We start from the raw sequence: 14,208 nt of genomic DNA on the forward strand, positions 1-14,208 counted from the left end.
TTATTTTTATTAACTAAGAAAATTAACATATTGTGCTATCTTATGTGACTTATCTAATACTAATCATAATTCATATTTATTTAAACATTCAAGATTCAACGAAGCAACGCGTTTACCCGTCATTGCTCATTGTATGTGTAATGTCGGCAACCGATTTTAAAAACGATACAATTTTTTTTTTGTTTTTGTTTCTCATGGAGTATGGACAATTCTTTTTTCACATATTTACAGTTACATTTATCAAACTACATTGAAATATATTAGAAATTAACGCGTAAACGTATCAGCAGCAAAACGGTAAGATGCGTTGCAGTGTTGAATGTGTTAAAAAAAATGACGTGCTTATGTAATCCTAAATATTTATTTGAATCATTAACATACAAAATACAGCAAAAGATTATTTATTTTTTAACTTGTTTTTGCTAACAATAAAAAACACTAAAAACTACGTCTATAATATAGAGCTTATAATTCTAATTATTTTTGTATAATTAGATTCTTAAAATATTTTTGTCTTATTCATTTTAATAATGGAAACAAAACTGCATGCTTTCACTAGTATCTCATATCGTTAAATGGACTTAAAACATTCCATATTAATATTTAATAAACATTTTCATAAAATAAAATCTCATATACCTTAGTAGATATATTAAATTGCATTTTTAAAACTTTGAGATAGTTTTAATATTCTTTGGTTATATTTTATCAATTAAAACATTGTTGCAAGTTTAAATATAATCTTTGGTAGGTATATCGACATCTTAAAAGATTATTAAATCAAATGAATAAATAAATAAATAAATAATATATTTATTGTGTTATTTTTATAGGAAATGTGCTCATGGTATTGTGATGAAATGCTCTCGTTTTGTCTATGTGCTTGTTGTTATTATGCTATTTTTTTTATATTACGCTTCTTCAGTATTTTCTTCGACTATATCTATCATCTTCTGCGTTTTTTTTTTAAATTTGTTTTTGTTATTGGATTGTTCAAAACTTGATGTTATATCAAATAACTAGTATATTTATTTGACGACTCTTTGGTTTATCCACAGACGATGGACAAGTACAGAACATGCTAGATGATAGCAATATTAAAATCACTGAAATCACAGATAACAGTAATATTATAATTGATGTATCAGAAGATAAACCGATTAAAACGGAAAAAGTAATAAAACAAAAAAATAAGACAGATTATATAACTACCCGTGAAGATAAGGAAAAAGAAGAAGTGATCACAAAAGAAACAAATATGGTAAAAAAAATTAAAGTGAAACGATCAAACCCTGATGAAGAAATTATCCCTGAAGAAATAACATACGAATTTGACGTAGAAAAGTATCCTGTTATATCTCCAACTATTCTGAAAACATCAAAAACTTTAAACGAAACCATCGCTCAGCAAGAAGCTGTTGAGTTGTCAACTGATTATAATAATCTACCAGAAAAAGCACACATTAGAATTATAACAAGAAGCGCTGCAGAAAGCATTGTAACAAAAGACGAAGAGAAGGAAGAAATGCGAAAAGAAACGTTGGAAATAAAGAAACATAAAGCAAATTCTGTTTTTGAATGTAATGTAAGTTTTTCAACAGATAATCCTGACACTCAATCGCCTCTTGAAGAAATAGTTAAACCATTTGAATTCATTCCATGTATGGCGATAAAAGATTTTATACCAAAAGAAAGTGTAAAAATTATTGAAATTTATCCTAATCAAAGTCTAGGTAAAGGACCAGAGTACAAACCACAAAATAAAGAAGCTAATGTTACTGTAATTTCACATTTACAAAAAGTAGTTACAGAATCAATTGCCTCTACAAAGGAAGGTGAAATAGTGCCAGAATTTATACCACAGAAAAAAAAAGCAACACAAGAATATATTGAACTTGAGAGTATCAATGTCGTGGAAGTTAATGAAGCACATACTGAAAGTCAATTACAAGACGTGTTTAAACCAACACTAGTGAAGCCTTCAGTTGAATATCCACTAAATGAACAATTAGTTATCAGTGAATCACATTATGAAATTCAACCAGAAAAATACTATCCAGAAATAATTGTGCCCACTGAAATCGCTAAACAATTAATAGTACCATCAAACAATGCTATAACCGCATTCCAAATAGAATCCGCAGAAAAAGAAGCAAAGTATAATCGAATAAAACCACCAACTGCATATAAAGCAGATATTTCAGTTATTCCCAAAAAATATATTGAAGTCAGTGAGTCAAACATACAAGAAAAAGAAACTAAATTAGAAAAAGAAAAAATACCAGAGAAATCATTCGCAATTTCTGATATAATCGTACAATCAAGTATAATTGTAAATTCAGTTGATCAAGAAGAAAATGAAGAAAAATTCAGTTCTCATTTACCTCAACCACATACTGCAAAACTAACAATAAACAATCCAAATAAAGTGTGTACTTCGTCAATAATAGAAATGAATGAAGCAGAATCTGATTTAAAAGTTCCGCTCGTTCCAGAAATGAAACAAATTGAAAGCTCCGTTTTTGGCTTAGAAGTGCTGGATGTAACTGAAATTATACCTAACGAGACAGAATCAAATTTTACATCACAATCAGCATTAGAATTATTACCACATACGAGTTTTACCGAAAACAATTCATACATTGTCACAGAAACTACACCTGATGAATATTCAACCGATTTATTAAAGCAATTGAACTACAAAACATATGAGGCGGAACCAAAATTTGAGGAATTAGAAGCTAAACAAATATCTCAGATTGATGTACACGAAAATGATAGTCCATTAAACGAAATTTCTAAACCAACTCCAGTTAAACTGGAAACAAAATTTGCCCCAATTCAAAGTATCACTGTAGAACAAACAATTGCGGCAGAACAAGAACAGTGCTTGTTATTGAAGGTACAACCAAAATTGCACAATACCGTAAGTGTACCATCTCACTCTCTACAAGCTGTAGTTATTGAAGAAATTACACTGGAGAATTGTGTTACAAACCTAGAAAACACGTTTGATGACGATAATCGTAACACATCAAAAACAGCCCACATTAATTTTGTAGATGACCAATGTATTATTGTAAAGGAAGTTTCAGCTTATGAATCAGAATCAAATTTATCACTTGATTGTCAACCTGAAAATGTATGCGCAGTACCAGAGTTTTCTGGTCATGATGTAGCTGAAACAATAGAAGTAATTTCAAATGATGCCGTTGAAAAATTGAATATAAAAAAATATAAAAATGATAAAGCAGTACTCAAACACGTACCATATGAAGCACTTATCTCAGAAGTCACATCTACTAATGAGTTGGAAGATGTTTTACATAATAAAGAAAAAAAACAGCCAAAAACCTTAAACGTTACAATTGATGAAGTAATTAGTGTAAATATTATAGAACCACCTGTTTATGAAAAAGAAAAAATTTCAATTGAACAAAAAGAGTTTAAAACTAAAAACGCTATTACTGAATTTGTTCCAATTGAGGCGGTTAATCGCTCGGAAATTGTGACTGGAGATTATACTTTAGATTTGATACAACCGGAGGTTTCTAAATTGCACGCATATCATCAACCTAGTACATTTGAAAGTGTCATCTTGTACGAAACCAACATATCTGAAAAAGAAAAAATAATGATAAACCATAAATTGCCATCACCATGTTTGGCAAATACATCGTTAATAGTTGATGAAGCAATAGAGGTTACTGAAATAACTTCTGACAATAGACCAGAAGATATTTTTGATTCAATTGTGCCTAGAGAAGAAAAAGCTGAAACTAATATTATTCCATTTAAATCTCTTGAAGCTCAAGATATCATGACCTGTGAAAATGTTGAGGCAGTAACAGATAAGAGTCCTATAACAGGAGTTGCCCATATATCTCAAAAACCGTTTCATAGTATAGAAACGACATTAATAATATCAACAGATTCAGAAAATAAGCTATCGGAATTTGTGATGCCGAATTTAAAAAAAGCTGAAACTAACTTTAGTGAATTAGATATTCCAATTAGTGTAGTTGAAATTTTAACGCAAGACAAAGAATTAGATTTTAAAGCTAACGAAATTCCATCACATACATTGGACAAACAAGAAATTATCTTAGATGAATGTCGGGAAACGTTAGAAACAATGGTATGCAATTCTACTTGTGATTTTGATGAGTTTACACCACAACCAGTTTATGCTTTGACATCTAAAAGTACTCAAATAGCAATCGAGTTACTAGAAACGGCTCCTCTTGAAAAAGAAGGAGGTTTAGTGGATGATAAGATAGTTTCAAAGAAGCGTGCTGATTTCACATATGAAGAAGTAAAGAGTATTCAAATCACTGAACAAGTTAAACTTGACACCAAGCAAAACTTAATAATTGAAAGTATACCTACGGAGCAGAAAAGTAATATTATAATTACAGGACAAGATGTCGCAGAAACATTTGAGACAATCATTGAAAGCCCCATTGAAGAATTAAAAATAGAATTTCCAAAAGAAAAATCGGCAAAAACTATTGGAGCAATAGAAGTTCATGGCGTTGAAATATCTGAAATAATAACACAGGAGACAGAATCTGCATTCGATGATAATAAACGACATAAAAAAAAAACAGTTAATGTTTTAGTTGAAGATAATTCACCATGTTATATGGTTACTGAAATATTTCCAAATGAAAAAGAAACTCAACTTAAAGACAAATCTCAGCCTAATTATTGCCATGCTGAACAAGATATTTTAAGCCATGAAGGACTGCAAGTTAATGAAACAAATGTTTCAATTTGTGAAAAAGTGTTAGATGATTTTGAATATTCAACAAAATTAGGAAGTCAAGTAATAGAACCCCTCAAATGTATTGAAATATCTGAAGTAAATGTTCAAGAGCCAGAATGTAATTTATTTAAATTAGTTCGTCCAAAAATGGAAATTGCCGTTCATGGTTTAAATGAAAATGTAGGGCTTATAATAAATACTACAGTAATTAATGATAAAGAAAATGAACTTAAAATAGATAAATTAAATACTAAAAATGCAACTAAAGTTTCAAATTTAATTGACTATAAAGTTCCACAGAAATCCGAAAAAAACACCTTAGAGTGTGTTAAACCCTTAAAAGTTACAAAAGAAACTGTACAACAAGCTATATCAGAACATATATTATTGGAAGGTATACATACAACAGAAGTCGATTTACAAGATACTGAAATTCCGTTTGATCAATCAACAAAATCAACTGAAAAATCTGCCTCTCTAGAGTATGAAACGGAGCAAACCTTAGATGTAACCGAAGTATGTGTAGGAGAATCAGAATCAGATTTAATTCCAACGTCTTTACCAAGAAGCCACATTGCAGTAAGTGATATGTCAGAAGCTCAACAAGTTGCATCCAGTTTTGAAATGATCTCTCAAAATTCTACTAACAATTTAACTGTCAAAGCATTGCCGTCAATAACTTCTATAGTTCCACAACTTACAGAAATTCATAGCATAGAAGTTACTGAAACACTCTATCAAGAAAGTGAAATACCTTTTAAAGCAGTTGAAAATGTTTTAAAAACTGGAAGTATTACAATTCAATTGGACCAAAATATTGAAGTAACAGAGACTATTACGAATGAATCAGAGAAAACATTAAATTCAGTTGAAGTGAATAAAGATTCAGTAGCAAATATAGTATTTGACGAAAATCAGACTGTTATGATCGAAGAAATAGAAACATCTGACGATATTGCTCCGTTAACTGAAATTGCATGTAAACCATTAAGTGCTAAGAAACAATTTGAACCATTATTAGGAATTTTAGTAACCGAAGTTATGTCCGAAGAATCTGAAATTACTCATGAAAAACCAATCCCGCCACTATTAAAACATGTTACGCAAATAATACCAGAACATCAAAGTTTGAATGTAACTTCTACTATATCAGTAGATACAGAAAGTATTCTGAAAAAACCTAAGCAAGAAATTCAACAAAGTGCACAAAGTTCATCGGTATACAGTCCTATGAAAGTTGCACAATTTGAAGAAAAAATTATACAAATGGGTTTGAACGATCTAAAAACCACTACGCCAAGTGAAATATATTTAAAACCATTCCAAATTCCTTTTGATTCAATCAATCAATTGGAAATCAGTCCATTAGAAAAAGAAGGTGAATTGGAAGTGACAATAAACCAGAAAAATGAAGTGGCAAACATTAATATGGATACTATTAACATATTTGACACAACAGAAATTATACCCTGTGAAAAAGAATCTGTCTATATTCCTTTAACAAAACCAATCACAAGACAAGCTTTAATTGATATAACTGACAGTCAACCAGTTAGTAGAGTTTCAGAAATAAAAACAGAAGATAGCACGAGTGAATTAAAAATTCCAAAAGTCGTTACATGTACAGTAATACCATCTCAGGAAGTTGTCCATGGTGTTGTGATTGTTGACAATATAAGTCATGATAGAGAGGAGATATTTGAAAAGGAATATAAACCACCACTTACTACTGCCAAAATAAACGTAGAAAATGAAAAAGAAACGAAAACTGTAACCGAAATTATAACTCAAGAAATGGAAGGACAGGTTAAAAATTTAGATATGCCATCAACTAAAATAGCTCAAGTAGAAATAACCTCTGGAAAAGAGATAGCTGAAATAATAGAAACAATATCAAATACTGCTTTAGGATCATTAAAAGATTTTGTTACTAAATCATCAACAGCTATTCCAGTACAAGATACATTTAAAAGTATTCAGTCTACCATAACTATAACAGAGGACAAAGAAAATTCATTCTCCTCTAATTTGATCTATGAAAAATCTAAAGTTGACATAAATATCGAAGAATCAAAAAGCGTAAATATAACTGAAGTAATTGTGGAAGATAAAGAAGAAAAATATATTTCCCCGGAATTACCAACATTAATGACTGCTGGGGAATCAATTTTAACAAATGAAGCAGCTGAAAATACTATTATATTAACTAATGAACATTTAAGAACACTAGAGAAGCTTAAAACAAAAGAAGAATCGGCTAATATTGTACTCGATACATTTACGAATATATATCAAACTGAAACAACTGTACAAGAGAGTGAAAAAAATTTTGAACCTGTTGAACAAATTTTAAATAAAGCTGAACTAACAATGATACCTAACAATAGCTTAATAATAACTGAAGTAATAACGGACGATAAGGATGAAAAGTTGCACATAAAAAATGGACAGAAATCACAAAAAGTTACTACATCTTTATCGAAATTACATAAAGCGCCGCAAGTATCAGAAATCATTTCATCAATTACAACTAGTGATGTATTTATTCCCGGCATTGATAATAATCATGCATTGATTTCACAATCAGAACTACATGACACAGTGATATCAACTGAAATAAATGCGTTAGAAAAAGAAAAATTGTTTACACAAAAGATTAAATTTGACAAATTTAATGCAGAGATTAAATTTAAAGAAGATAAGTCACTCAATGTTTTTGAAACCGTCTCAAACGATAAAGAACTGCCATTAGCAATAAATAAACCTTTAGAAAAACAAGCATCATTAACTCAATCGTCATTTGACGTTTTTACTATTTCGGAAAATACGATAAATGAATCTGAAATGAATCTTGAATCAACAATAGTACCAGAAGAACAAATGGTCAATATATTATTCGAAAGCAATGTTAATGTGCAGGTGACTGAAGCGAATATTATTGACACTGAAAGTGATTTGATAACCCCTATTCAAAATGCTGAAACTGCTACCATCTCTAAATTAATAACACAGCCAGTTGCAAATGTTACTGAAATTATCACTAGTGTGAATGTTCAAGAATTACCTATATTGAATCAACCTGAATATAGAACTGCAACTCCATTACAAGTCCAATCGACGTATAAAAGTATATTACAAACGGAGATTGATATATCAGAATCGGAAGGTATTTTAGATAAACCAAAATGTATCAATGAAAAAGCATCGATTAAAACTGAAACATTTGATAACATAATAATAACAGAACCAGAAGTATCTGAAAAAGAAGGATTACTTGAAGGATTAAAGAAAACTGATTTGAGTCAAGCACAACTTTTATTAGAAGAAACAAAATCTAGTATCATTATTTCAAATGTTGCTAGTGAAGATAAAGAGACTGAATTTACTATTGGACCACAACGCAAAAGTTCAGTAGCCAAAATTACTTCAGAAAATTTACAAGCAATCACAAATAGTGAACAAAATGTTTCTGAAAAAGAAGGTACTTTACTTATGAAAATTCCGAGAGACGAAACCGCAAATGTGATATTTGAAGATGTTCAGTCGGAAATTGTAGTTTCAACTGTATTACCTGAGTATAAAGAGGAAAATTTAAAAATAAAAAATACAACATATTCCACAGCGAAGCTTTTGACGGAAAATTTTGAAAGCTTAATACAAAATGAACAAATTGTGAATGAAAAAGAACAAATCATAAGACTTGAACAAAATCCAGCAATAACTAATGCATCAGTCTCAATTGAAAAAGCAAAAACAGGAGTGGTTGTTTCAGAAGTATTAACTCATGATAAAGAAAACGATTTTCATGAATCACAAGTAAGAAGGACATCAAAAGCGTCAATATCTACAGAAGAATTGAGACCACTAATAACAACAGAGACGCGACATTTATCAAACGTAGATGAACTAAAAATACAAAAAATAGTTCCGGATGATGTCGCAAAGATAAAATTAGACGAATTTAGACACCTAACAGTACATGAACTAATTACTAATGAAACAGAATCTAAGATGATACAAATAAAACCGATTAAATTTAATATATCACCAACTATATTAGAAATAATACCATTAGAATCAAATCAAGTGGAAACGGAGACTCAACCAATTATATCAAAAGAACCATACATGATGAGCGAATTATATGCAGAAAAACTTGAACCACAAAAAAATGATAGTATCAAAAACAACGAAGACAAAATTCTAGAATCAACTATAAAACTAAAACAAGATGCAATCGACGATAACAGAGCATCAATCACTGAAATACCAATGGACACAGGTAAAATAATATACAAATTACTATTAATCGGAAAACTATTTAAAAATCCTACTGATATTCCTTCTGTATGTATAAACCAAATATATCCGTACTAAGGAAACTGAATAATAAAACTAAACCATAGCAAATGTGATAGACAAAAAACTATATGAAAAAAAACAAACAGTAGTAATTCAATACAAACAATCTAAACTAAGATTAAAAAGGTTAACGTAAAAAATAAATTATCATAAATATTTTATATCAAACAAAGTAGGTATAAAACGTATAAAATAAAATAGAAAAAAATAAAAAAATATGATTATAAACAATGACAGAAAACAGATAAACATAAAACTAGAGAGTAAATTAAAAAAAAGTTTAACAAAATTAATAAACAACACAACACTAATCATGAATCTTAAACATTTGACAAAACAAATATAACACAAAATAATATCATACATACAATTTAAGTAGTAATCGATAAACAATTATTAGTTATAAGAAACAAACATGATATAAAAACATAACACAACCACATAAACACAATTTTAAAAACAAATTACAGATGATAAATTGCCAGTACTGCATGAAGAAAAAAAAATCTCCACGGTGACACAAAAACAAAAAAATTACACACAACGACACACAAATCAATCAGATAAAACACAACAAAGCAATGAAAATATAAAGGCCCTTAGCAAGAAACCAGAAAGTTTTGAGGATGAATCTACTAAACAACAAGAAGCTACCCCAATCGTTGATGAGACTACATCAGTTGATATAAAAACGACAACTGTAATTAAGGGTGGAAAGAAAAAGGTGACGAAAAAGAAAACAATTAAAACTGTGAAAGACGGAGTAGAGAGCATTGAGGTTATTGAATCAAAACCTGAAATTACAGAAATTCTTGACGAGGAACTCAAACCTTTACCCGAATTAGAATCTGCTACACCACAAGTAGCTAGCCCCGTCTTAGATGAGGCCACTTCAGTTGACATAAAAACGACAACTGTTATTGAAGGAGGAAAGAAAAAGGTGACGAAAAAGAAAACAATTAAAACTGTAAAAGACGGAGTAGAGAGCGTTGAGGTTATTGAATCAAAACCCGAAATTAAAGAAATTGTTGACGAGGACCTTATAACTTTACCCGAATTAAAATCAGCTACACCACAAGAAGCTAGCCCTGTTGTAGATGAGGCCACGTCAGTTGACATAAAGACGACAACTGTTATTGAAGGAGGAAAGAAAAAGGTGACGAAAAAGAAAACAATTAAAACTGTGAAAGACGGAGTAGAGAGCGTTGAGGTTATTGAATCAAAACCTGAAATCACAGAAATTGTTGAAGAGGAACTTAAACCTTTACCCGAATTAGAATCAGCTACACCACAAGAAGCTAGCCCTATTGTAGATGAGGCCACGTCAGTTGACATAAAGACGACAACTGTTATTGAAGGAGGAAAGAAAAAGGTGACGAAAAAGAAAACAATTAAAACTGTGAAAGACGGAGTAGAGAGCGTTGAGGTTATTGAATCAAAACCTGAAATCACAGAAATTGTTGAAGAGGAACTTAAACCTTTACCCGAATTAGAATCAGCTACACCACAAGAAGCTAACCCTGTCGTAGATGAGGCTACATCAGTTGACATAAAAACGACAACTATTATTGAAGGAGGAAAGAAAAAGGTAACGAAAAAGAAAACAATTAAAACTGTGAAAGACGGAGTAGAGAGCGTTGAGGTTATTGAATCAAAACCTGAAAATACAGAAATTCTTGACGAGGAACTCAAACCTTTACCCGAATTAGAATCTGCTACACCACAAGTAGCTAGCCCCTTCTTAGATGAGGCCACTTCAGTTGACATAAAAACGACAACTGTTATTGAAGGAGGAAAGAAAAAGGTGACGAAAAAGAAAACAATTAAAACTGTAAAAGACGGAGTAGAGAGCGTTGAGGTTATTGAATCAAAACCCGAAATTAAAGAAATTGTTGACGAGGAACTTATAACTTTACCCGAATTAAAATCAGCTACACCACAAGAAGCTAGCCCTGTTGTAGATGAGGCCACGTCAGTTGACATAAAGACGACAACTGTTATTGAAGGAGGAAAGAAAAAGGTGACGAAAAAGAAAACAATTAAAACTGTGAAAGACGGAGTAGAGAGCGTTGAGGTTATTGAATCAAAACCTGAAATCACAGAAATTGTTGAAGAGGAACTTAAACCTTTACCCGAATTAGAATCAGCTACACCACAAGAAGCTAGCCCTATTGTAGATGAGGCCACGTCAGTTGACATAAAGACGACAACTGTTATTGAAGGAGGAAAGAAAAAGGTGACCAAAAAGAAAACAATTAAAACTGTGAAAGACGGAGTAGAGAGCGTTGAGGTTATTGAATCAAAACCTAAAATCACAGAAATTGTTGAAGAGGAACTTAAACCTTTACCCGAATTAGAATCAGCTACACCACAAGAAGCTAACCCTGTCGTAGATGAGGCTACATCAGTTGACATAAAAACGACAACTGTTATTGAAGGAGGAAAGAAAAAGGTAACGAAAAAGAAAACAATTAAAACTGTGAAAGACGGAGTAGAGAGCGTTGAGGTTATTGAATCAAAACCTGAAATTACAGAAATTGTTGACGAGGAACTTAAACCTTTACCCGAATTAGAATCAGCTACACCACAAGAAGCTAGCCCTGTCGTAGATGAGACTACATCAATTGACATAAAAACGACAACTGTTATTGAAGGAGGAAAGAAAAAGGTAACGAAAAAGAAAACAATTAAAACTGTAAAAGACGGAGTAGAGAGCGTTGATGTTATCGAATCAAAACCTGAAATTACAGAAATTGTTGACGAGGAACTTAAACCTTTACCCGAATTAGAATCAGCTACACCACAAGAAGCTAGCCCTGTCGTAGATGAGGCTACATCAGTTGACATAAAAACGACAACTGTTATTGAAGGAGGAAAGAAAAAGGTAACGAAAAAGAAAACAATTAAAACTGTGAAAGACGGAGTAGAGGGCGTTGAGGTTATTGAATCAAAACCTGAAATTACAGAAATTGTTGACGAGGAACTTAAACCTTTACCCGAATTAGAATCAGCTACACCACAAGAAGCTAGCCCTGTCGTAGATGAGGCCACGTCAGTTGACATAAAAACGACAAATGTTATTGAAGGAGGAAAGAAAAAGGTAACGAAAAAGAAAACAATTAAAACTGTAAAAGACGGAGTAGAGAGCTTTGTGGTTATTGAATCAAAACCCGAAATTACAGAAATTGTTGACGAGGAACTTAAACCTTCACCCGAATTAGAATCAGCTTCACCACAAGAAGCTAGCCCTGTCGTAGATGAGGCTACATCAATTGACATAAAAACGACAACTGTTATTGAAGGAGGAAAGAAGAAGGTAACGAAAAAGAAAACAATTAAAACTGTAAAAGACGGAGTTGAGAGCGTTGAGGTTATCGAATCAAAACCTGAAATTACAGAAATTGCTGACGAGGAACTTAAACCTTTACCCGAATTAGAATCAGCTACACCACAAGAAGCTAGCCCGGTCGTAGATGAGGCCACGTCAGTTGACATAAAAACGACAACTGTTATTGAAGGAGGAAAGAAAAAGGTGACGAAAAAGAAAACAATTAAAACTGTGAAAGACGGAGTAGAGAGCGTTGAGGTTATTGAATCAAAACCTGAAATCACAGAAATTGTTGAAGAGGAACTTAAACCTTTACCCGAATTAGAATCAGCTACACCACAAGAAGCTAGCCCTGTCGTAGATGAGACTACATCAATTGACATAAAAACGACAACTGTTATTGAAGGAGGAAAGAAAAAGGTAACGAAAAAGAAAACAATTAAAACTGTAAAAGACGGAGTAGAGAGCGTTGATGTTATCGAATCAAAACCTGAAATTACAGAAATTTTTGACGAGGAACTTAAACCTTTACCCGAATTAGAATCAGCTACACCACAAGAAGCTAGCCCTGTCGTAGATGAGGCTACATCAGTTGACATAAAAACGACAACTGTTATTGAAGGAGGAAAGAAAAACGTAACGAAAAAGAAAACAATTAAAACTGTGAAAGACGGAGTAGAGAGCGTTGAGGTTATTGAATCAAAACCTGAAATTACAGAAATTGTTGACGAGGAACTTAAACCTTTACCCGAATTAGAATCAGCTACACCACAAGAAGCTAGCCCTGTCGTAGATGAGGCCACGTCAGTTGACATAAAAACGACAAATGTTATTGAAGGAGGAAAGAAAAAGGTAACGAAAAAGAAAACAATTAAAACTGTAAAAGACGGAGTAGAGAGCTTTGTGGTTATTGAATCAAAACCCAAAATTACAGAAATTGTTGACGAGGAACTTAAACCTTCACCCGAATTAGAATCAGCTACACCACAAGAAGCTAGCCCTGTCGTAGATGAGGCTACATCAATTGACATAAAAACGACAACTGTTATTGAAGGAGGAAAGAAGAAGGTAACGAAAAAGAAAACAATTAAAACTGTAAAAGACGGAGTAGAGAGCGTTGAGGTTATCGAATCAAAACCTGAAATTACAGAAATTTCTGACGAGGAACTTAAACCTTTACCCGAATTAGAATCAGCTACACCACAAGAAGCTAGCCCTGTCGTAGATGAGGCTACATCAATTGACATAAAAACGACAACTGTTATTGAAGGAGGAAAGAAAAAGGTAACGAAAAAGAAAACAATTAAAACTGTAAAAACCGGAGAAGAGAGCGTTGAGGTTATCGAATCAAAACCTGAAATTACAGAAATTGTTGACGAAGAACTTAAACCTTTACCCGAATTAGAATCAGCTACACCACAAGAAGCTAGCCCCGTCGTAGATGAGGCTACATCAGTTGACATAAAAACGACAACTGTTATTGAAGGAGGAAAGAAGAAGGTAACGAAAAAGAAAACAATTAAAACTGTAAAAGACGGAGTAGAGAGCGTTGAGGTTATCGAATCAAAACCTGAAATTACAGAAATTGTTGACGAGGAACTTAAACCTTCACCCGAATTAGAATCAGCTACACCACAAGAAGCTAGCCCTGTTGTAGATGAGGCTACATCAATTGACATAAAAACGACAACTGTTATTGAAGGAGGAAAGAAGAAGGTAACGAAAAAGAAAACAATTAAAACTGTAAAAG

The 14,208-nt window shown here is 32.0% G+C and overlaps 1 protein-coding gene across 4 annotated transcripts in view; it reads left to right on the forward strand.

Moving 5' to 3' along the window:
* The window catches only part of sls (sallimus), a 112,644-nt gene that overhangs the window by 70,182 nt on the left and 28,254 nt on the right, over nucleotides 1-14,208 (forward strand). For all 4 annotated transcript variants that reach the window (XM_089220614.1, XM_089220612.1, XM_089220613.1 and 1 more), the window contains one exon: nucleotides 1,059-9,050. In XM_089220614.1, coding sequence (XP_089076740.1) covers nucleotides 1,059-9,050 — 7,992 coding nt within the window. The remainder of the gene's footprint in view (nucleotides 1-1,058; nucleotides 9,051-14,208) is intronic.

This window comes from Diuraphis noxia, unplaced genomic scaffold, assembly GCF_037042655.1.
Source record: "Diuraphis noxia isolate RWA-SAM2 unplaced genomic scaffold, SU_Dnox_SAM2 contig0002, whole genome shotgun sequence".
In the NCBI taxonomy this organism is placed as follows: Eukaryota; Metazoa; Arthropoda; class Insecta; order Hemiptera; family Aphididae; genus Diuraphis; species Diuraphis noxia.